The 24,986-nt window shown below is 48.8% G+C and overlaps 1 protein-coding gene across 3 annotated transcripts in view; it reads right to left on the minus strand.

Moving 5' to 3' along the window:
* Positions 1-3,643: 3,643 nt before the first annotated feature.
* Positions 3,644-24,986, minus strand: part of KDM2A (lysine demethylase 2A) — a 116,150-nt gene continuing 94,807 nt past the window's right edge. For all 3 annotated transcript variants that reach the window (XM_086676792.1, XM_086676795.1, XM_025915505.2), the window contains 9 exons: positions 17,396-17,479; positions 15,686-15,955; positions 14,998-15,129; positions 13,123-13,212; positions 10,237-10,949; positions 8,346-8,509; positions 7,679-7,837; positions 6,896-7,111; positions 3,644-6,475 (listed from right to left, as the gene is read on the minus strand). In XM_086676792.1, coding sequence (XP_086532918.1) covers positions 6,294-6,475; positions 6,896-7,111; positions 7,679-7,837; positions 8,346-8,509; positions 10,237-10,949; positions 13,123-13,212; positions 14,998-15,129; positions 15,686-15,955; positions 17,396-17,479 — 2,010 coding nt within the window. In that variant the 3' untranslated portion in view covers positions 3,644-6,293. The remainder of the gene's footprint in view (positions 6,476-6,895; positions 7,112-7,678; positions 7,838-8,345; positions 8,510-10,236; positions 10,950-13,122; positions 13,213-14,997; positions 15,130-15,685; positions 15,956-17,395; positions 17,480-24,986) is intronic.

A 24,986-nucleotide genomic window follows, 5' to 3' on the forward strand; every position in this document is an offset into this window, starting at 1 on the left:
TCTCTCTCTCTCTCTCTCTCTCTCTCTCTCAAAAATAAACGAAAGAAAACAAAAGATTTCAAGGTTTTAAAAAAAAAAGGGACGCCTGGGTGGCTCAGTCTGTTAAGTGTCCAACTTCAGCTTGGGTCATGATCTCATGGTTTGTGAGTTCGAGCCCTGCGCTGTGAGCGAGGAGCCTGCTTCAGATCCTCTCTCTCTCTCTCTCTCTCTCTCTCTCAAAAATAAACATTTTAAAAAATAATTCAAGATGGCAATGGCAGAACATTAAACTGAGGAACCGAGTGTGGGGGTCCTGAGTACAGGGCCCTGTAACAGTGTAGGTCACTTACCCATGAAGTCAGTCCTGCCTCCCCCTCCCATACACCCACCTTTCATTACGCTCAGTAAATGCCCTTATCCCACCATTCCTGGTACAGATGAGGGTGTGTTGAGCTACTTAAGGCTAACCCCCGCCCCCCCTCACCCAAGGAGTTCGAGGAGCCACGGGAGAGGGGTGGTTGCTCAGAGGGGCACGGGAGAGCTGCAGCAAAGGCAGTAGTTCCTGGCCCAGTGTTCACATACATCCCAGCTCTGCTGCTGACCCCAGGGCCCTCACTTCACCTCTCTGAGTTTTGGCTCTGTCATGTATAGAATGAGGACACCTGTCCCCTGGGCTGGGGTGTGAGAATGAAATGGCATCATGTGTACACAGAGAGGCTAGGGAACTAGGTGGATAGGACTGACTCAGGGGCTAGTCTTAAGGTTGGTTTTATTAGCCAAGACACTTCAGCTAAGTTGTTCAATATCTATTACCCAGTTGCTCACCTTTAAAATGAGGATAGGGGTGCCTGGGTACCCGGCTCAGTTGTTTAAGCGTCCGACTCTTGATTTCAGCTCAGCTCATGACCTCACGGTTCCTGAGACTGAGCCCCACGTGGGGCTCTGCGCTGACACTGCCGAGCCTGCTTGGGATTCTCTCTCTCTGCGCTAACCACCCCCCCCCCCCCGCCCGCCTCGAGTGTGCGCACGTGCACACACGCATGCCCTCTCTTCTCTCAAATAAATTAAAAAAATAAAATAAAATGACGATAATAATGGTATGCTTGCTGTGAGGATTATAGGAGTAACTACATGTAAGTGCTTAGAACAGTGGCCAACACATAGTAAGGCCCACTAGGTGCCAGCTGTTTTCACTACACTCTTGTGGTCTGCCAAAGGCACAGAATGTCCAGGTTAATCCTTTTTGATTGGAGGGGAAATGGGAAGGGCTTCTGGAGGAAGAGATGTTTGAAGGAAGATTTTCATAGTTGCAGTGAGGGTAGCACATCTTTTTTTTTTTTTTTTTTTTAACGTTTATTCTTTTGGGACAGAGAACGAGCGAGCAGGGGAGGGGCAGAGAGAGAGGGAGACAGAATCCTCAGCAGGTTCCATGCTGTCAGCACAGACCCTGATGTGGGGCTCCACCCCAGGAACCACGAGATCGTGACCTGAGGGAAAACCAAGAGTTGGAAGCTTAACTGACTGAGCCATCCAGGCGCCCAGAGGGTAGAACGTTTTAAACACAAGTTGTCGTTCAAGGTCTCTTAGAAGCACCGTGTGCCAACCATGGTGCTTCCCATTTTACAGATGCCAGTAGCAGGATGAGTTTACTGAGTTTAGATATGACCCTGGAGGATTACATAAGTTTTTTGTGTGCATCTGAGGAAGATTAATTCATAGATGAATGCAGGCTATATTGGATAGAGCCACCCCCCCCCTCCCCCCCCGAAGAGGCTAGTAGCATTAGCACGTGAAAGAAGGGTAAAGATGTATGAGGTAATGGAAAATGTGAAGTTTGAGAACATGGCAACAGATGGACTGCACTGGGGAGGGATGGGCCTCTGGGGATCCGATCCGAGCTGTTGGGAACGTCACCTATTAGGTGCCAAGCTCCGCACCAGCCACCGTGGATGATGTGAGCAACACAGAGTCCTCTCTGTCCTCGTGGAGCTTCCCGGCTAGCTGGGGAGATGACCTCTGCATCCCCAAAGCTAGTAGGGTACTGTGGGAGCACATGACCCAGTCTTGAACAGGAGGGACGGTGGCTTCCCAGAGGAAGTAGTAGATAAACTGAGGCAGGTGCACCAGCAGAGGGAACAGCAAAGGCCCAAGGAGGGTGGGACTGAATAGTTAGGTATGGGTGGAGAGGAGAAGGAAGGGCAAATGTTGAGTGAGGAAACTGAGGCCTTTATCCTGAGAAACACACTAAATGGGTTTTAATCAAAGTAGTCAAATTGGTCTTTTAAGGAAAATGTTCTGGCTGCAACATGGAGGACAGGGGTTGGAGTGGAGGCTGGGAGGCTCATGCTGTGGTTAAGGTTCCAGACAATGGTGGCTTTGAGTAGGGTGGCAGAGATGAGATAAGCGAGAGGCAGATGGGTTTCTGAGATGGCTAGGACGCAAAACTGACACCGTTCCTCCCCCTGCTCTGGCAACATCCAAACATGGCCACATCCATATCCGTCCTCAGGAAACCAACATGAAATCAGCTCCTTGTCCAAGACCCTGTCCTTTCCTAGAATGTGCAGAATTGTAGATGGTCATTAACTGTCAGCTTGGGAATAGGATGGGCAGGGACTCCCCACTCCCTTGAAGATAGTGGTGGGAGGAAGGACTTCCCAGACGGGGGTTCAGCTCTCCTGAGATGCCACAATCGGGGCGAGGAGGCAGTCGGCTGGCAGCACCTGGCACGCTGGCTAAAGGCTGCGAGCTCGTACTCAACAAGCCAAGTGATGAGAAGGAGCAGGATGCAGTGGCACAAATGCTGACTGGAGCCTGTCTGGCCCAGACCTTGCTCGGTGACCTTGAGCAGGCAGTGTCGAAGGGCCTGTTCTGCAGCTTCAGTGGATGGAGGTTGGCCTCGAATCTCCAGAGATGGCAAGATTAGAAATCCCCAGGCCTTCTCAGGACAGCACCATGGGAGAGGCAGGGGGACTGCAGGGGATCATTTTCACATCCATCAAAAAGTTCACCTTGATGAAGTCAAGTATCATGGTGTTTCTAGAAGCAAGTAATGCTTTCTGTCATAAAAGAAAAAAAAAAAAAAGGCAAGTACTACAGGCGCATAGCAGTTCTGCTGCTTCTGCTCAGAGGAATGAAGCAGGCAACCTTGGCCTCCAGCACCAGAGCCTGCACGACCTTCTCTTTCATGCACACACACACCAAGGCAGAAAAGGTTTTGTTTTTGTTTTTGTTTTTAAAACCTTTTTATTAAAAAAACAAAACAAACCCCCCCCCAAAAAAAACAAAACAAACAAAAAAAAAACAACCCCCAAAACCCAAATCAAAATATTTCCCATCGGAGTCTATTTCTTTTTTTGTCTTTTAAAAATTTTATTACACAAATATCTCCCATTCCCACGTGTCAGAGGAAAGAGGTCCTTGCTCTTTCTAAAACCAATAGTGGAGAACGTTTAGAAAACAAAAGTCCAACTAGGTTCCCTCCTTCCCTGGCCCAAAATAACCCCCATGTGTCAAATGAGATAGCAGGACTTGCCCCCTTAATGCTTACATTTAATTTAAATTTTTTAGCACAACATTGGAGATTGACTCTAAATCAGCAACAAAAAATATATATTTACAATATTTCTCCGAAAAACAAAAAAACACAACCAAACCCTTTAAACATAGTGACTTTAGGAGTTTTATTTATGGAGCAGTTATTTTTTTAATCACCAAGTGATTTTATATTATATATATATAAATTTTCTTCCTTTCCTTTGTGGTTTTTCGCCCCGGTGCTCGGAAAGATGGAGGCGGGGTGTCTGGCCCTGCGGTCTGAGGAGGGCAGGCTCTCCTGGCAAGGCCACATCTCAGAGCAGATTGCAGGAAATGCGATGGGACTCCCGGGATCCTCTGTCCCCAGAGACATTTCTGTCCTCCACACGGACCAACCCTCACCTCTAAAAACCGTTTCCCCCCCTTCCAGTCCCAGAGATAAAGGAAACCCGGCAAGGGCATAGGTCCAACTGCTGCCCTCCTGGGCTCCCTTTCCTGCTGACCAATTTACGTGCACGGTAAAAATGCTTGTTTTTCCAAACCAAAAACAAACAAAAATTAAAACCAAAACCCCAAAAAACCCAAACCATCAGCTTGGAAATTTCTGTGGATGAAATGTCCCAAAGTCAGAGGCACTCTCCCGGCACAATCCCTGCTCTGAGGGGGTCTCTCCACCTCCCCTTTTATAAAAAGACAACAAAACAAAACAATCTTTTCAGTACTTTCCACAGGAGCAACCAAAAAAAGGCAGGAAGCTTCCAATTATAGGTCATTAACAATAATATTAATAAGGTTTTTGCTCAATACCCAGGGTTCTTTACAGAGAAGTTCCCCTAACTGAGGCACTCTGGAATAAGTCACTGGCATTTCCTCAAAGTTTCAGCCCCAGGTTACTGGGGCCTGGAGACCGATGGAAGGGGCAGAGGGTCGTGGGAGCAGACTGCTGCTTTTAAGGAGCAGCCAAGAGAATCAGCAGATTGGAAGAAACAGACACAATGCCACCCCTTACCAGGACCCAGTTTTCTCTCAGGAGGCCAGTCAATGCCAGGGTCGAAGCTGGGCTAGGTGGCAAAGAGGGGGCCCCTCTGCCTCTATTGCTTTGGAAGTGGCGAGTGTGCAGTTGGCGTCTCTCCTCAAGGTGGCTCACGTTTCAGACCCCCGGGGCCTGGGCTCCGTCCCCTCCCCCTCCCCTGTAGGGTTTCCTCCCCCTGGAGGGTTTTGGGAGGAGGGGAGCCTGAGGCTGGGCTGCAGGAAAGGGGCCAGGAAGGGAGGGGCCGGAGGACGAGAAGGCGGGGCAAGGTTGTGCTATCGCTATCCTCACAGGTGGGGAGCAGAGTGCAAATCCGCATCCGTCCTTTATAAGCTCTTGCCACAGGCTGCTGCTATTGAGCATCTCCTCACACACTTAAATATTGACCCAAAAGAAATTCCGACCTTTCTTTCCTTTTTTTTTTTTTTTAAAGTGCAAAAAGCTCTCTGCTGCCCTAGAGAGAGGATCTTTGGACAGGCCGTTCAATGCAAAGTAAAAGGGGGCAGCTGATGGGGCTCAACACAGGGCGGTGGGGTGGGAGACACCATGCTCCCCTCCCTCCCTCCCTCCACACACACGTGTAATACACTCAGCCACACACACAGAGGCACATGCACACCCCCTTCCACGGCTGCAGGCAGAGGGCAGGTGACTGGCTTCAAAGCAGGACCCCCCTCCCCCCCACAAGGTGCCAGATCAGTGAGCCACTGGGGCTAAACACAGGCCTGGGCTCTGGGGGCTACACCCACTGGAGACCCAGAGCCTGCTGGGAGGCAGGTGGGACGGAGCCCAGCTCTCTGCTCTCCCCAGCCGGGGGATATCGGCTGCTCCCTCTGAGGACACGCATCCTGGGAAAGTCCTGTCCAGGCAGGAAGGAGGAACATGTGGAAAGGGCAGTGGGAGGCTAACGAGGGAGGGGAACAAGGAGATGGTGCCTGTCTCAGAATCTGCCTAGGAAGCAATAAAATGGGGGTGTCCCTGGGGTACACAGTTCCGGCTCCTCTGAAGAGCTTCAACCCCGATAAGTGCAACAAGGACCTCGTAGAGACTAGCGGGCAAGTCTGGGGTGGGGTAACCTCATTACGTGAACCACCACGAGCATCGGACAGGATCAAGCTACAGGGAGGGGGAGAGCGTGGACACGGATGAGAGGTTTTAGACACCTCAACAGCACCAGTATGATCGGCACGGGTCTAGCCTTCCCGGGGCTGCTGCTGGCCCCTCCTGCATACGCGGGGAGAGTGTGGTAGAGGAGAGACACGCACTGGACACCACGAGGAGAACCTGGCCATGGAGACAGGGCCGCTTTCTTCCCTGGAAATTTGCTCAGAACCAGGCACGGCTGGGGACCGTGGATGGGGAGAAGGGCCCCAGGGCCCAGCACAGATGATGGTTGCACAGACACCCCAAACTGAGAGCCTGGCCTCCTGGCCGGTGAGTGAGCGGGCGGGCGGGCAGGCGAGCAAGCGAGCAGGCACCTTGACAGCACAGAGCCTGTGCTTTCCCCTCGGATTCGGATCAATTTGCTTGCTACTCCTTTCTCCTTAGGAGGGAGAGGAGCAGGCAGGTAAGCCTGGTGTCTACCACCCTCTCTGCCCAGCCTGTAGGGAAAGGGCTCAAGGGACAGGAGAGCAGAGAGGGAGTGTGACGCTGGCCTCAGAGCCCGTGCAGGGTCGGGGAGAGAGGCTCTCCTGGCTGGGGAGTCAGGGGAAGATCGGTTTCCTGTTCAGTCTGGGCTGTGTGTGTTTTAGCTGATCTTCTGTATCAGCTTCTCGTCAGACAGGCAGTAGAGACTGTTGATGGACAAGTCTGAGATGAAGTGCTCGCAGGCTTTTCGAGTGATCTGCTTACATCCTCGAAGGTCAATCAAGGTGACATTGGCGATGCGCCGTAGGTAGATCAGGGTCTGGTCTGTCAATTTATTGCAACCTGTGGGGAAAGTGACAACGAGGACAATGCTGGGTACATACTGCCACAGGCACCTGCCCCTGCCGCTCGATTCCCCAGCTCTTTCCTTTCAAATGCTCAGCAAAAGCCCTCTGTGTCTTGTAACTACCTGGCTCAGAGACGGGAAGTGCCCCCTGATGCCTCACTCCCTGCACTGGAAAGCTGACCAGGCTGTGGCTGGCAGCTGGCCATGACCTTAGGCACCTGACAACTACTTGGGCCTCCACCCCCATCAGTTAAAACAGCGAGAAATCAGAGTCCTTGTTCAGGTGTGAGGAAACGAGTTAACACAGTTCAGTCAACAGACCCAAGTTCATTGTTTTACTGGTCAAGTTCCAGGGAGGGCTGGGCCCTCCGGGAGGCACGGGGTACCGTCTGTCATGAAACATCACAGCAGCATACCTGCCATGTTGAGCTCTGTGAGGGAGTAGCGAGTGGAAGACCCGACAGCGGTGAGCAGATTGGAGGACTGATCTGTCAGGTGGCTGCAGTGACTGAGGTCGAGTCGAGAAAGGAGGGGCATGTGGCGAATGATGAGGCGAAGCGTGGCGTCCGTGATGTCAAGGCCTGCCAGCCGGAAGTCAGTCATGTTCCGGAGCTTGCTGCGATTGTCCTGACCTGCACAGAAAAGAACCTAGGTCAAAACTCTTAACTCTGGTCCAGCTCCAAAGCCTCAGGCAGCTTCAGCTCCTTCCTGGCCAGGCCTTCTTGAAGCGGTTGAGCGAACTGCCCACACCCAGCCCTGCCTGTAGTGAGCAGTGTGTGGGGGCAGTTTCTAGGAAACCAGACACATTTTCCTTCTTCCCAGCTGCTAGATTATGCCTCACTTATAGAGCAAAAGGGTATGTGTGGAATGCTCCACCCCTTTCCACACTCCCACACTTTTTTAGACCATAATGCAAACAGCTTTTAATGTTCCACCTCAACCATGAAGCCTTCCCGGCCTTCCTCAGGATTATACTCTCTGGGCCCCAAACTCCAATACCCCTGAGACGGAGTAGCCCCTCCTTTATCTGCAGGCAGGTAACTGGCTGTAAATAGCTAACCTTGAGTCCATTGCTCTGTTCTCCATTTGCACTCATCCACAGCATCATTTGTAACACTTTTTTAGTTTCTGAGGACAAAGTCTGTCGAAAGACAAAGCTACCCTCAGGTGACCACAGAGAAGTCAGGCCCAGAGCACACCTGGTTTATCAGCCGGTGGAGTCAGCAAGTCCCGAATTTGAGGGTCCTTGATTCCCACTGCCCACCGAAGATCAAGGGTCCTGAGAAGGGGGCAGCTGGAGGTGCTGAGGGCAGAGACTGCAGACCAGGAACAGCCTGCTAGGAGGAGGTCTTTCAGTCCTGCAGCGGGAAGAAACAGACATGCAATCGTATACTCTATCAGCACATCCAAAGCCTCAACGACGAGCTGATGTGACCACGGTAAAATGGATTCTCAGTCTAGAAATCCAGTTCAAAAATTCCTATGGTCTCCTATATGACATTTTCTAGCTTTGGTGGTAAAACCAATTACTTAGTTCCTACAGGAGCAATGTAGTATGCGAGACACTGTCTTCCCAAGACCTCAAAATGCTGAGGGGAACAAAGCATTCTAAGGGGCTGATCGTGGCAACATCTTACTCAAATCTCTTCAGTGGTTGTGTTGAGAAGACCCATTCTCTTCATTGTCCGGGGCAATGATTGGCTAGTCCAGCTAGTCTGGGGTGCCGCCTGGGGACTGGCAGTTAAGGTGGCCCTGGGTGAATCCCTTGTTAAGCAGAAAGACAACAATGGAATGGGACTGTTGCCCTAAATTGCCCTAAAGCAGTTTTAAGCACTGCCTGTAACTCAGCTTTCCCTGCCTGCTCACCTGGCAGTCTATTGACGAGCCACGTCAGTTGTTTTTTGGAGATGTTGGTCCAACTGAGGTCCAGGCTAACTGGTTGCCTCTTGATGATGCCACTGAGGGCCTGGGGTACAATAGCCTTACACCTACTCAAGTCAATTTTTGTCCAAAGTCTCTTGTCGCAGCACCTGTGACAGAAGGAGAGAACACTAGCCGTCAATAACGTGATACTCCTTGTCAGAGGAGCTCCCATCAAAGGGTACTGCAGGCTTCTAGAAAACACAGAGCACCTGGAGTGTCACCCTCCCCAGGTTCTTCTATAAGCAGACAAGGATCATGCCCTGCTGGGGTTTTTTTGTTTGTCTTTGTTTTTTTAATCCTCAGACAAAAGGGCCTGTCCTCTATGGCAGCCCTACAGGTTAAGTAATAGGCAACTTGACCAGTTCACCGATTTACTGTGGAAGGGCTGGGAATACAGCGCAGTGGTTAGGAACACACGACAAACAGTATACTATACTCTCTCATGTGCATTAAAATGGTATGGCTCCCACCAAAGTGTACATAAGGAATTATTTAAAAAATTGACTTCCTGCTGCCTGAAGCCTTAGGCTTGCCTTCATTCTCTCCTTTGTCAGTCATACCCAGCTGCCTGAGATGCAGGCGTTCCTCAGCATATCTACAGTCAGTCCTCCTTTAAGCCCTAGAAAGAGCCCACTACTGTATCAGGCAGAAAGAGGCTCTTTATTATCGGGCCTGGAGAGTCTTCTTCCCATCTTGCGTTTCTGCCTCAGGGCTATCTTTATATTTTCTGGTCCAGTCCAGGCCAGAACTGAAAGCGAAAGGCCTGCCTTTCCACTGCAATCTACAGTCCACAAGCCACAAATAGCACTGCAACATGCAGGCTTCTGTTTAATATTTTACAGCCCCTGCCTCCCAGCCCGGCTCAGAGTCTGGTTGGCAGGGGAAGGGGAGACAGCACATAATGGCAGTCTTATGTGGCTCAGCCTGGAAACCGAGGAATAGAGCCAGGCAGGCCCACTAGCTCTACAAAGAGAAAATATTAGGAGAATTTGGGTAGATCACATATTAATTCAGATTTGGGAAATAAAACTAGTGTTTGTAAAGAATGAGGTCTTTATTTAAAGACTGAAAATATTTCACCAGTGGCACATAAGACTTCTATGGCAGAAACAAGCTGCTTATGATAGAGCAGTGTATCAGAAGCCCCTGGAAAAAGTGTTAAAAACAGTTTGCTTGGCTCCACCCCCAAAGCTCTGACTCAGGCCATACTGAAACGGACCCTGAGAATCTGCGTTTCTAACATGACCCCAGGTAATGCCAGTGGTCCAAGCATCACCCTTTTGAGAAGAAATGGTAGGTCTTGTTGGGATAAGAACAAACAACTGGAAAACTGTGGAAACATTCAAATTTTTTGAAAAGCATGTCCACCCCTTTCATTAGATGGAGAGGTAATTGAGGCAGGGGCTTAAAAGCAGTCATCTGTGTCACCAATAACAGTGACCATCACATCATCACAGGCTCTCAACAGATGTGTGATGTGTGATGAGTGCAGCTTACTTGAGGGGGAAAACTGTCGCAGCTCTGTGGACTGAGGTTTTAGCACAAACTATATAAATCCATCCCCCAGATCAGTTTCATATGTTCAGTAAAAAGAGAGATGGGAAAGGTCGGAGCAGGGAGAGGAAGCAAAGGGCCACATTTCCCTGAAGGGCCACACCTATAGGCACGACTGGCCACATCTATAACAGGACCCACTGTCTAGGGAACAGACAGAGTGGATTCAATCCTTTAAGACCCAGCAAGCCTCCAGATGCCAGGACGCATGCAGTTCTCTTATGGAAAACCTGCCACCTGCTCCCATACCCCTATTCCTGATCCCTGTATCCCTGCTCACCATTTATACCACGTCTTGCACACTCGCATACATTCACAAAGTTCTCTGCGGCTGAGGTAGCGGAAGACAGACATCCAGACCTCCCGCTGCATCCAGCTTTCGTCTCCATCCTGAGCCCAACTGCCCCGGCCATTCAGCCTGGCTGCACCCCCCTCCTCTGCACTGTCATCTTCCTCCTCCTCCTCCTCCTCTTCCTCCTCCTCTCCCCCCAGCCCCTCCTCATCCCCACGCTGGGGGGTTCGGGCTGGGCAGTGCTGTACTAGCACGCGGGGGGAATGGCGAAGGTTGGCAGAGGAGGCCGTGATGGCCTGCAGCTTGGGCACAATGGATGTCCCGTGGAGCTCTTTGGTGGGCCTCTGTAGCGTGACAGTGAGGTACGATCCCCGGATCTTGGCTTTCTCAACTTCAGACAGCTCCTTTTTGCCGCTGGGATTGTTCTCCTTTTCCCGTACCATGGTGCGCTCTGTGGCCTGCAGCCGCAGCAACTGCCGCCGTTTGAAGCGCTCATCCCGGCTGGCACTGTGGTGGTCGCTGGGGCCAGCCCCAGGGGATGACCGAGTCACCATACCCCGAGGGGAAACCGGGTCATGGATGAGCTGTAGCATAGAAGTGGGTGAGTGAGGCGGGGGCGTGAGGGGCTCATCGCAGCTCCGCAGGGGCCGCAGGACTTTGGCTTGCACGGATTCTTCATCACTCTCTTCCATTTTCCGCTTCTGCAAAACAGGCCCCCAAAGAGCCACATCAGTGCTTTCTCCAAAACCCTCTACATTTACGGGGTGAGCCTCACTACTGCTCTCAGGAGACTAGGGAGAAGACAGATCACCGCTCTTCTATGGGGAAAGGGGTACCTGCATGCTACAGGGTGGTCACCTCCTCAGAGTCTAGTCTGCAATCTGCCTCGATCAGCAACCGAGCTCAAGTCTGTGCCGAGAAAGCTGATTACAGAACAAAACCCTTAAAATAGGTCACTTGGGAAATCTACCTGTGACAAAAAGGTTTGTGTTCAAGTATAGAGGAGTGAGATCCAAATTTGGGCTGCACGATTCCATAGCCCACCTTATTCATCTCTTGCCCCAATTTCTGGATTATAATTCCCTGGATAAAGATACCCTTTAAAGAGGCCACAACTTTACCCCTATGCAATCTGACCGTTTTTAGTTCTATCTCTAATTTAACTCCTTCACCCAGGAGATGCTTTTGATAGAAGAGAGATGCCTGTGGTAGAAGAAAAGCAGCCTACATATACCATTTAAACTAGAACGCAGAATCTGACAGAAGTAAACACCACTTTTAGCTCCACTGGTGTCTGAGCTGGACTCCACCAGGCTGCTTCTTCCACTCAGCACCCTACCCTATCCTTAGAGACCAACTGCATGGAATATAAAGCAGAGAATGAGAACCTCTGAGGAACCACCCTGCTCCAAAGGAATCTACTCTGGATGAAAAAGAGGAATTTTGGTTCAGTGAAGCTGACATTCCATAAAGGTCCACGACCTCATCCTACGCCACTTGTCTCCTTCTGGGGCCACCATGACTCCGCCGTGATGAGGCTGAACCAGTGTTCCACTAGGGATCAGTGAGCAGTGGTTCACATTTTCCTCAAGGAGATGGTTTCTGTCCCTCAGCAACAAGCCTGCTCCCTTTCCTCTACATTCATAGGGCACTGTGGTTGGAAGAGAATGACTACCTTGTGGGTGCTGGCTTTTGCAATGCAAGAAGGCAATACTAACATACAGCCACCTGGGGCACCTGGGTGGCTCAGTCAGTTAAGCATCTGACTCTTGGTTTCGGTTCAGGTCATGATCTCATGGTTCATGGGTTCGGGCCCTGCGTCAGGCTCTGTGTTCACAGCACGGAGTCTGCTTGGGATTCTCTCCCTCCCCCCCACCCCCTGCCCCTCTCCAACTTGTGTGCACACATGTGCTCTCTCCCTCTCTCTCAAAATAAATAAACTTAAAAAAGATAAAATGAGGCATCTGTCCCCCTACCTGCTGTGGCAGGGAGGCAAACACCACCACTACTGCCTCCGCTGTCGTCAATGAAGAGAAAATGTTTAAGAACCCCTAGTTTAAGAACTTGGGATAAGGAGAACTTCAGCACTAGTCCACTCTAGAAATCCCTGCCCTTCAAACATATATAGAATGAAAATTCAGTCACCTCAGTACCCAAGTGGGAAGAAACAGACAGACCAGGAAACTTGTCCCTACTCCTGTGCAATGCGCCTGGAGGAGACCACTGTGCCTGGATGGCTGCCACTAGGCCAGCTGCCTCCTCTGTCTGTGCCCTCAACAGGTCTTATTCCTCCTGGCCTGATCAACCAGAGTCCTCTTGGCCCTTTGGTATTACCCATCAGGCCAGCAATGTCAGCTACTCAGGGCCAAGGTCATGGCACGGGTCCCCTTGCAGGGAGGGGCTGCCTGTGTAGGGCACAAGGGTAGGGTTTTCTGTAGGGCCATAAAGGTGAAGAGGACAAAAATGTGAGCCCGCTTAACTGGAAACTCCGGCACACCACTGTATTTACTAGCTGCCTCAGGTCACTGCCTTCCCTCTAGTGTTATTCCTCAGGAGCAACCGTGCTCGCCTCACTGCCCTCCTCACACAGCCTAGCTATGCTGCCTCTTTTTCTAGGGTCTCAGAGTGTAAGAGGACCTCGGCAATTTGCAGACCCCAAGTGGAACAATATTCAGTAACACAAAAACTCAAACAAAAGAAAACCAAATAATTAACCGAAGAGGGGGGAAAAAAAGTTATCAAACAAAATACAAAATCACCTCCATGGTCAGAAAAACCATGTGAACAAAGACGCAAAGGCAAACAGACTCTAGCCATCCTCTAAGCTGGACGTTTCTTTTCTTCTCCGGTGCAGTCTGGATAAAGCTTCCTTACCTGGGCTTTCTCTGAGTTGTCCTCCTGGTAGCACTTTGGACACTCCCAGCAATTTGGCAATTCCTCATTAAGCAACCCCTCTCCATCCATCTAGAGGAAGACAGGGATGTTAAAAATCTGTCTCATTCAAAAAAAAAAAAAAAAAAAAAAAAAAGCCTGTTTCTTAAGGCTCCTTTATCAAACAATAACAGCCACATGGTTGGGAAGAACCTGGAAGTTTTACCCATTTGTAAACACATTGGCCCATCGGGGAGAAAAACCAAGAGTCATTCAGCCCCACTCCTAGCCACTAGGAGACTGGTCACCTTCACTCTTGGTTACTTGATCAAAGTTAGATTCCACGAGGAGATTCCCAAGAGTCTGCGTCAATCTGGGGTCTGCAGACTTCTATATGTATCTTTCCCGACACATTTATTTCTTGAGCATCTCATGCCTCTCTGCTAAAGGAACTGACCACACTATTCGGAATGGTGCCAGACCTCATCTTGATAGCGGGGCATAGTAATTATGATTCCTTGGGTTCAGAGACTGTAGCCTAGTCTCTGTGACTCTGTTCTCAACTGTACAGTGTACATAAATACTCCTATAAGGGTGTGGTGAGGATTAAATGAATTACTTGTTAAATAACGTGTTTAGATAAAAGCTTGACATATAGTAAATGCTTCGTTTATCAGCATGGAGAGGATACCTTAATTTTACTGATCTTAAGATGCATATTTTTTTTCACATTTGAATATCTCTAAAATTGAGCTGCTTCTCACAATTAACCGTATCTTACAATCATTGTCAGCCAGGTGGCAGTCATGATATAGCTGACACCTTTGGAAAAATCGACAAAGTACCAGCACCAATGCCCTTTAAAGAATGAAGAAACAGGGTAGATCCAACTTCACAGGGCTATCTTAAAAGATGTAAACAAGAGAATGCATATAAAACAATGGTTGTCCACCCCAGCCACATATTAGTATCACTTAAGGAGCTCTGGCGCATACTTAGGCCCAGGGCCCATGCTTAAAGATTTGATGCTACCTCCTAAAGACTGTATCAGCTTCCCTATCACTTTTTCTTTCCTTTTAAGATTTTTTTTAGAGAGAGCGAGCGAGCACACACATGAGCAGGTGAAGAGTGGCAGAGAGGGGGGGGGGCGGGGAGAGAGAGAGGGAGAGAGGGAGAGAGGGAGAGAGGGAGAGAGGGAGAGAGGGAGAGAGGGAGAGAGAGAGAGGGAAAGAATCTTAAGCAGGCTCCACGTTCTGTGCAGAGCTGGACTCGGGGCTTGATCCCACGACCCTGGGATCATAGCCTGAGCCGACTGAGCCACCTTAGGTGCCCCTCTATCATTTTCTCTTTTTTTTTTACTTGAACTCCCAATCTGTGACATCATGACCTGAGCCAAAACCAAGAGTCAGATGCTTAACTGATTGAGCCACCCAGGCACAACCTCTATCATTTTTTCTTAAAGGCCCTCAAGTGTGAACCAAGCCTGATACACTCATTAAACGTTAGCTGATACTATTACTCTAACCATCTTTCAGGAACTGACATCCAGAGATACAGTCAAGTACACAGGAGAGATGCTTAAAGGCACAAGGCATTCCCAAATAGACCAGGCAGTTCCATGATGGCCTGGGGACTCCAAACACACTCTATGGAGGCCAGACCGCAAGCTCCATGAGGGCAGGGAACGGGACTATTATTCTGTGTCCGAGACTGTCCTCAGGGTCGAGCCAGTGGCTGACACACAGTGTAGACCATGAATCAAGGACAGATGTTAGACCACTACATAGCCCATTGCTGATGGTCCAGATCGGGGATTCCCACCCTCCTCTGCTCCACTCAGTACCTGAGACCTTAGGGGCCCCTTTGGCCTCTCCTCACCTGGAGGCAGCCAGGATGAACAATCTCGTTGCAGATACAGCATTCCATAAGTTTCTTCTCGAAGTCCTGTGTCTCCTCATTTTGATCCACCTCTCCACAGAGGGAACATGTGACTGAGTGAGGCAGTCTGGGCTACAAGAGGACAAAGACAGAAACCAAGAAAAGAGCAGACTTAGATCCTTATCGGTTTAGCTTCCCTTTAACTGAAGACGAGTGATTTGCTTCCTCTAATTCTCCTGGGAACACTTAGGGACCAAGGAAACCAGGTGGAGAAGAGAGGTTTCTGGTAGGAAAACTAGATGAGAAAGAGGATAGGGAGAGTGAACCAGCTGAGAACTAGAGACTGACAGAGACCAGTTTATTTTCACCAGTCTATCCCAGGCCTCCCAGGTCCTTCCTTTCTAATCCAGTTAAAGAGGGGACAAGAAGCAGTGATTTGCCCTTGAAACACTGCTCCCTCATTTGAAAACTGGGCGAGCAAGGCTGAAAGGTTAAACGGGATCATTTTTAGTGTGAGGTATCTTCCTTCTGAACTCAGAGAGAAATGGGGCAAAACAAAGCAAGCCAGAGAGAGAGAGTAACTTCTCCTCTCCATCTCTGAAGGCTCTACCACCCTCTACTACCTGCATTTCAGTCCTTTTGGCACCACCACCCCTCCCCCAAGCTCTGTATCCAGCAGACCACTTACTGCCAAGCACTGCCGAAGGACACACGACTGCTTCATGCGACCAGGCCCCCCGAACTTCTTCATGTCCCTGCAGTAGTGGCAGACACCACACTCTCCTTGCACACAGGCTTTGCATTTTCGACAGCGCACTCGTCTCCGCCGGGCTCCTGACACTATGGGGGAGGCAGCAGCTGGCCTCACAGGTGTTAACCGAGGAGCTGGTTTCATAGTGTGAGGCTTTGTGATGGGGATGGTAGGAACCCGCACCTTTGGCCGGGTGGGGAATTTAAGCTAGAAAGAGAAAGCGGTGAGGTCAAATGTATCAAGTAGCTTTAAGGGCTGGAGGGGGTAGAAGATCACAAGGCTTGGCAAACTATGGCCCGTGGGCAAATCTGCCCACTGCCTGTTTGTACATGAAATTTGACTGGAGTACCATGATGTTCATTTGTTTTCTGTCTGGTCTATGGCTGCTTTCACTTGCAGTGACAGAGTGGAGAAGTTGCCGACAGAGACCGCGTGGCCTGCGAAACCTAAAACATTTATTGATTTTACTCTACTTATCACCTACGTATTACCTTCAAAGACAAGGTTTGCCAGTCCCTTCAGGCTACTTCAGTCACGTCCCTCTCACTCTGCTGAGCTGTGAGATTCACCCCTCCCTGAGGCTTTCTATGTACCAAATGTCATTCCAGGGACCCTCCAATATTTCCCTATCCTGGGTATTACTACTCAGAAGATGATAAACTACTTGAGGGCGAGATGAATCTTGCTCATTTCTTTATTACTCTGAGTCTGGTACATAACAGACACTCCAGTAAAATACATCCCTCAGGTATATGTTTATAATTTTAGTGCTTGTATTTGTCCAGCTGGTGATCTTTTCAAGAACAAGGACTGGGTCTTTCAGTTTTTTCCGCGGTGCCTCAAACATGTTCCTGACACAAAACACTGAACAGCCAGAGATGCCTAAACTGTTCTGAGGCAGTCTCATGTGGTCAAGCCCAGGCCAAGTGGGACTCCTCCACCCCGGTAGTAAGAAGTGGTTCTTTAAGACATCTTTCACAGCTATTCACCTAAACACTCCTGGAATGTGATGGCTCTGCAAATTTCAACCGGGGAACACCAAAGAAGGGCCTATGTATTTGCCAGACCCATGGGCAGGATCAGAATGCTAGCCCTTACATTTATTTGATAAATAACCTTGACAAAGGACAATATGGGAAAAATTACACAGGACCTAACTGAAGAGGCATGAAAATTCATACCTGACAACTTATTAACTTACAGGTGATTCCTTTCCTTCTCTTTTTGATACTGAAAAATCCAAATGAAGGGGACTCTTGAGTGTACACTCAGGCCATCATAGAAATACTCCAGCCATTTGAATATGTATGTAATTATTTTAACTAGTTTTAAAAAATATCTGAAAATGACCGAATCACTGGGCCAGAAGGCTAGGAACTGATCCATTCTGGTGAACAAATGCACACTTTTGCATCCAAACCTGGAGGCAGGTTTCTGGTTTGATAGTTCCGTTAACAGAGTCACCTCTAAAGATAGCCAATTACCCTGACCTAAGAGTTAAAACAGAACTGAGTAATGATTTTCTGTCAGTTCATATTAATGCACCAAAAGCTGTCTGCCTCTAGTTGTTCTTTTTCTTCCCGGAATGGTGACGGTCGGCTAGCAAAATGCTTCAGCAGCCTGAAGATAAGAACAATAGTTTCTTACCTTATCCCTTTTTGGCCACTGTACTATAGGGACTCCAGTGAGGGCTAACTTGGGATCGCTGTTGGCAAGCTCCTCCAGCAAAATCTAAGGGCAGAATAGGATAGAAGAGGGGGGAAGAAAAGCAGGACACAGTGAACAAAGAGCCAACCACTCCCAACAGCATCCAGACTTAGCCTCAGTCCCCACAAGCGACATGGGAAGGGCAGGCTGGCAGCTGTGTTTTCCCTTCATTTAGAGACTCACTGCCAAACAAATAAATTGAAGATGAAAGAGAAAACTCAAACTACTGTAGTACTATCAAGACTTTGAATTTACCTTTGCTCCCAACCCCGTACCTGCATACTCACTGTACTGTTAATACGTATGCTGAAGTAACTAGCTACGGGGCGACAAGTGTTACTTGGCACACAGTTCTATACATGGCAGTAAAACTTTATATTGCCCCCTTACTTTTCAACACCAGTGATAATTATCAAGAAGTACTGCTTTCATTTTGCAGATCTCAGCAAAGTGGCAAAAAAGACTGGCTAACACTTAATTAATAATATGAACAGAACAACAATCTTAATGTCTTGATTCAACCCAGAGCTCTGTTCTTCTAAGTCTGATTACAGAAATCTCAACTTCAAATTAACCAATCGATTAATCTCTCTCTCTCTCTCACACACACACACACACACTCAATCATTTGGCTTTATTCTGGAATGGAACAGGAACAATTTAGGGGCAACAGTTTTGATGGCTTTAGCCAATCTAGTTTGAATGACTTGAGGACACTGCTACAGTAAGAAACTACCACTTAAGTGAATCATACTGGTTGAGTGTTATTTGGAAGCAAGCCTTTATGTTTTCAACAGAAATTTCTGAATCCTGAACCTTAGAGCAGAAAACGAAATCCCTCTTCCTCTGACCTCATGCGCCCTACAGCAAGGACAACAGCAAAAGAACACAAATCCAGAAGATAAGTTACAAGATTCCTTTCAGGTTGCCCTACTGTGTACAGGGTATTAACTGTTTCAGTGTTTCAGTGAACACTCAACTTTGATCCTGGACAATAAGCATGCCTAGGCCATCTTTAATAATCATTTCCATAATCTTGTGGGTTCTGTGCCTAGAGACCAGGACTTTTTGAAGCATGCGGCACTTCTCTACCAAGGATCATGCTCCAAATTCGAGTTGGGACTCAGAAAGACCCTTTCAAACACCCAGGAAGCTCCTCTACGAAGAACCCCTTTGCCAAGTCTCCAGCTGCCTCTCACCCTCCCCCAAACTGATTTCATTTGCAGACGTTTTATTTACTTCAAGTTGCTATGACATCCTATTCTGAAGTCTCCTGTTTAGCACCGCACAGCGTGGGGGTGAAGAGGCGGGGTGCGGTGCCACGTGGGACTAAGGCTCTGGGACTGGGCTCCGGTTTGGACTCCTAATCTCCCTAGGGTGAAAAATTCAGGTCCATTCAAAACGTGTGCGAGGGAGTGCACAGTTCCCCTCCCCCATGTCTACTGCTGAGGAGCAGGACTCTGCCCATTTCCTCTGCCGCCCCGGAGAGCACTGAGCTGTCCACAAACAGGGACTTTCCACTTTCAGCAAAACAGACCTCACAGAAAGATCCACAATTGTTTAAGAGTAGCAAAAGGAACCTAACCGTTCACCAAAAGAAGTCTAAATCTACCTGCAAGATTTTTTGTGGGGGATAAGGAAAGGTAGGTGGAGAAACTGTGTCTGCGTGGGGGGTGGGGGGCAGCTGTTCACACATATACGACTCTGTTACCGGGGTCTGTGTGGGTGTGGAGGGAAATGCAGATTTCCTTCCAAGCCTTATTTTGTTGGGGCCAGACAACCAAACTCGCCCTGCTTCATCAAAAAAGGCAGACTCCAGCTGAGGCCCTCCAAGAAACCATATAAAGCAGCCACCACCCTTCACCAGAGGGGGTTTGGGACCGGGAGCGGGGGTGGAGTGCGGAAAGGCTGACGCCTATCTAGGCTCCTGGCATTCGGGAGAACATTCAAACACAAGCCCACACCCCACACATCACAGGAAGGGGAAGAGAACAGCGGGCGTCTGGGAAGAGAAGGAAAAAGGATTCCCCAAAGCCAAGAGACCCAATTCAAGAGCACATCCCACCAGGAGAGGGAACAAGTGCAATGACGGCTAGAGCAACACCAAGTAACCTGAGCATTGTCCTGGAGTCCCCTGGTAGGCTGTTCTTCCGCCTCTTCTGCTGAGACAAAGTCCCTACAGTTACACACACCCCGAGCCAGAAAGGGTTTGCCGCCCACCCGCCTGACCTTGCGTTTCTCGTCGCTCTGGAGCTGCTGAAGCTCTTGGTTGAAGTTTCCCCAGCGTCTTTGTTTTGTTTTCTGTATTGGAAGTTGTGCTGAAGGAGTTTAGGTTTTCTGCCTCTAGGAAAATCCTGATTTACTTGAAAATTCTGGAATCTCCCAAAGTACATCAGGCGGGGCAGTCCAGCTATAACCCTTGAGGCTACCCAGAGGGAGCAGCGTGTCGTGCTCTGAGCTCCTTCTCGAGCCCTTCAGCTCAGCCGCGGCTTCCTGTGCCTGCGAACAATGCTGCTGCGTCACCCACATGCAGCTCCCAGAAATGCTTTGCAACGGAAGATGGCAGGAGGGGGAGCTGAGCTCGAGTGAGCGAGCCAGGCAGAGGGCCCAGCCGTCCTGCTGCAGAGTCGGGAGGGGGTGTGCTCAGCCGGCGCTCTCGGCCTGGTGATTGGAGGAAAGGCTGCCCGGGAGGCGAGCCGGGCCGCGCCCCCGCCTGCTCCCTCCCACCACCACTGCAATAGGAGAACCCAAGGCCGGCCCCGGAGGGCTCCCTCTGGCCGACTTCGGAAGGCGCCAGCAAAAGGGAAGGCTTTAACCCGTTCTGCATCTGGGCCCGTGAGTGTCCTTGTCTTCGTCCACACCCTGCCCCTCAGGGTCACCTCTTATTGTTACAGCCAGCACTCTTGCCCACTGACCACTCCCCCCAGTTCTCTCTCCTGCTTTTCAGGTAAACAGCGAGTCACCCGAAGTTCAGCCTGTGCAAGAGCCAGGCACCCAAGCTGAGTTCCTCCAACTTCCCTTCTTTCCCCACACACCCGCTGCTTCACCTGCCCTCACTGCTGCTCTCCCAGCCCAGAATCCAGAATGAGCATACATGTTTCCAGAAAAACCTTCAGGAATGACACATTTCAACCAATACTGAGATATTCAATACATATGTCTGTTTAATATCAACTACTTCGACAACAGATGCCTGCCTCTGGTTACGACTGGGCACTCTACCACCATAACCGAAACGTCTAGGCAGCTCTTCCCGCAGTTCCATCTTGACCAAGTAAAGCCAGCTGAGGTACAACCTGAGGTCAAGGTGCCAAGGTGCTTTATCTCCTGCCTTGGTACCAGCGCAAGGAGCCACTGAATCTGTGTCTGCCAATTCCACATCCACCAGTCTGCTGGGACTCTGCCCCTCAGATTACCCCTCCCCCCAGGACACCAGCACTCCTGCCCATTTCCTATCCTAGTCGTTTGTTTTGCCTGCCACCTTCTTGATGTTCCCTGGATGATGCGGCCAGCCTTGTATCCCGTCAGACATCCCGATGCCATTTGTGGCAGCTACTCGAGTGATGCGTGCCACACACTCTCCACACACTGATTCACGGTCAGGGTGAAGCTCGGACTGAACAAGCAATCTCTCACTACAGTGTACTGTATCTTGGATCTAGATTTATGTAATTTTCAGACTCTCATAAATATAACTTGGCTTTTTTTCAGAAATTACAGGAGCTGCTTTGAAATAAACATCTCAGGCCACTAAGAACCTAGCTCTTACCACTGGAAACCTTTTTATTTCCAGGACAGTTGTGTCAGTGAGTTTCTGATGTAGTCGGTGGCTTAATATGCTTTCTGGGGCTTGGGCTTTGATGCCAGGGAGGGGCTAAATATTTCAATTTTGACGGTAGTTTACCAAGAAAGGTGGGAGTTTTGTGCTTTTTGGTTGAGCTCTCCCTGAAAAAGTTTCTATGGCCATTCTAATCCTAAACCTCTCGTTTGCCCTTTATCTTAAGACTGAAAGACCTTGGGGCGCCTGGGTGGCTCAGTCGGTTGAGCGTCCGACTTCAGCTCAGGTCACGATCTCGCGGTCCGTGAGTTCGAGCCCCGCGTCGGGCTCTGGGCTGATGGCTCAGAGCCTGGAGCCTGCTTCCATTCTGTGTCTCCCCCTCTCTCTGCCCCTCCCCCGTTCATGCTCTGTCTCTCTCTGTCTCAAAAATAAATAAAACGTTAAAAAAAAAAAAAAGACTGAAAGACCAAGTGCAATCAGACTATTAGGTCTGAAACGCTCTCCTTAATAGTGTGAGAGGTCTTCTTAGAAAATCCTGGTTCTTATCTCAGTCCTATCTAACCTGGAGGGGTGATAAAGAATGGAATACTAAAGAGAAACATGTTACCACGCTGCAGCAAGTAAAACCTGAGAGGCCACCAGGAAAGGACAAAAACCAGACGGGGCTTCCAAATCGCTTACTAAATGAGGCCAGCCCCCCCGCCCCCCCCCCCCCATTAATTCAGAATAAAAGACAGGCACCAAAGATCAGAGATGGTAAGAACATGACATTACATAACACAATAATATAATAACACTTTGAAAAATTATTACGCATTTTAACCTAACCTTATATGCCTTGTAGCTATTAAATTATTCAAAACTTTTTTCTTAGGGGGCACCTGGCTGGCTCAGTCGGTGGAGTATGTGACTCTTGATCTTGGGGTCATGAGTTCAAGCCCCATGTTGGGTATAGAGTTTACATTTAAAAAATAAACTGATGAGTAAATAAATATAAAACTTTCCACTTAGAATGTGTCGATTAGATTTCAAATGAAGTTTTATTGATACAGGTTGCCTTTCCCCCCTCTAATCTAGTTTAATGGATTAAGATCTAATTATAGTGGATCCTCTACCAGTTCTTCTCTTTAACTAGTGCCAGAGTCACCCCCAAAGTGTCAGATGAAGCAAATTTGTCATTAGTGTCTGTATCTACCTGAAACCATGACTGTGCTTTTGGTTCCATCATACTCCTGAGAGAGAGCCGAGTGTAAATTTTTAGATCATGGTTACAAAATAAAATGTTAGGATCTTAGTTCAGAGCAGCAGTAGTAGCCTATTGCACCACAAAGAACAATTCTAGAATTCATAAACTGAGAGTCATTTATATACTGTTTTATCATCTAACAGGAAAGTTTATTAACTTTTTTTTTTTTTTAAAGAGAGAATGAGTGGGAGAAAGGGGCAAAGGGAGAGGGAGAGAGAATCCCAAGCAGGCTTCACACTCATCATGGAACCAGACTCAGGGCTCCATCCCATGACCCGGGGATCAGGACCTGAGCCGAAATCAAGAGTCAGACGCTCAATCCACTCAGCCACCCAGGAGCCCCTATTAGAAGTCTGTTTGTTTGTTTGTTTGTTTGTTCATAAGCAATCTCTCTACAACCAACGTGGGGCTCAAACTCACAATCCCAAGATCAAGAGCCACACGCTCTACCTACTGAGCCAGCCAGGTGCCCCCTTAACTTCTGAGTTAAGAAGACTGGCACTTCCTTCCCTCAGGACAGAATCCACACCCAGCTTCTCAGTGTTCAGGCAGCACTCTAATGGCATGCATGGTACCTGTAAACCTAGGATGCACTTACTTTCTCAGCCTATTGAAATGCCTGCTCCACCACTGACTTGCAAGACCCTCGAGGGCCTCATCCACAGCATGTGTGCATATTTACCCTAACACTCAGCCCGGTTCTGGCACAGAGTAGGCAGGCATTATTCACAGATTTGTGACATCTGATTTTTTTCTGTAATAGTGATATAGTTTATTAAATATTTACTAACATTATCATTAAATTTCACAACAGCCCCATTGAGGTAGATGTTATTTTACAGAGGAGAAAACAAGCTTTCATAGATCTAGTATCTTGACCACAAGTCACATGTTTGCCCAGCTTATCAAAATATCTTAGAGAAAACAGGAAAGTAAATATGTATACAACACTGAATTTGTTTCACTGAGTTGGGCAGCCAAATACATTGATATATTAAAAACTTTTTATGTATGTATATATATTTAGAGCTCCTTTATGACCAAAATAAATACAAAACAATAAATTCTGATTAAAAACTCAGTCTTCAGGCTGACTCCTACCACCTTTCTGTGACCCACTGTCAGCAGTTGGCATGTCCCTTTCTCCAGCACCGCTGCAATGCACAGAGATTTTCTCTCACTTTAATGGGACTGTATTACTGACACTGCTCTAAGTCCTGTCTTTTTTTTTTTTTTTTCCAGAGAGAGAGAGAGAGAGAGAGAGAGAGAGAGAGAGAGAATGCAAGGAGTGGGGGAGGGGCTCAGGAACAGAGGGAAAGAGGGAGAGAGAGGGAGAGAGGGAGAGAGGGAGGGGAGGGGAGAGGAGGGGAGAGAGGGAGGAAGAGGGAGAGAGAGGGAGAGAGGGAGGGAGGGAGGGAAGGAGGGAGGGAGGGAGGGAAGGAGAGAGGGAGGGAGGGAGGGAGGGAGGGGGAGAGGGAGAGGGGGAGAGGGGGAGAGAGGGAGGGAGGGAGGGAGAGAGAGAGAGAGAGAGAATATGAATGAATATGAATCAATCCCAGGCCAGCTCAATGCTCAGCAAGGAGTGTGACTTGGGGCTTGATCCCTCAGACTGTGAGAACATGACCTGAGCCAAAATCACAACTTGGACACTCAACATGCTCAACAGACTGAGCCACCCAGGTGCCCCAGGTCAACAGTTTTTAATGCCCCCCCCCCTTTTTTTTTTATCTAATCCCCTCCCAACTTTATATTCTATATTCTTTCTTTCTCTCTCTGTTTTTTAATTTTTAATGTTTATTTTTGAGAAAGAGAGAGAGAGAGAAGAAATGAACGAACATGCCTGGGGGAGGAGCAGAGAGAGAGGGAGGGAGACACAGAATCTGAAGCAGGCTCCAGATTCCGAGCTGTCAGCACAGGGCCTGACGCGGTGCTCGAACCCACGAACCCTGAGATCATGACCTGAGCCACTCAAGTGCCCCGATCTTTCTTTAACAATGCAGAATTTAATATTTTAGAATCTTCAAAGCCCTTCCCCCACCCCCCCAACACTAAAATGGACTTTTCTTCCGGGGATATATAACTGTAGAGCTCTCATCTCTTCTGCTAGTTCTTCCTAAGAGCCACACAGGCTGCAACAAGAAACAATCCCTCTCTCTGCAGGAAGAGTAAACTCGGCTTGCTGCTGTCCTCCACTGCAGTGTAGGCTTCTATGCTACAAGCACCAAGCTCTCTAGCACTGCAGTCTCCAGCTGTGCGGTGGTGGCACCTACCCAATGCACAGCTTCTTTTCTTTTGGGTGATGTTCAGATTCTCAAAGTATTCAAGCTCTATATTCACTATTATCTGAAGCTCAGATTAAATATAAATGGTCAAATTCAGGAATAATGAATCCATTTGATCTTAAGTTAAACTACCTGCATAGCTGGTATCTAAGTCTGTTGTCTTCTGCTATCAGCTGCATTTTAACTATGGTATCGGGCAAGCAAAACAAGGTGCAGACAAGCCCC

The sequence above is a fragment of the Puma concolor genome, chromosome D1, assembly GCF_028749965.1.
Source record: "Puma concolor isolate L17-30 chromosome D1, mPumCon1.1.hap2, whole genome shotgun sequence".
NCBI lineage: Eukaryota > Metazoa > Chordata > Mammalia > Carnivora > Felidae > Puma > Puma concolor.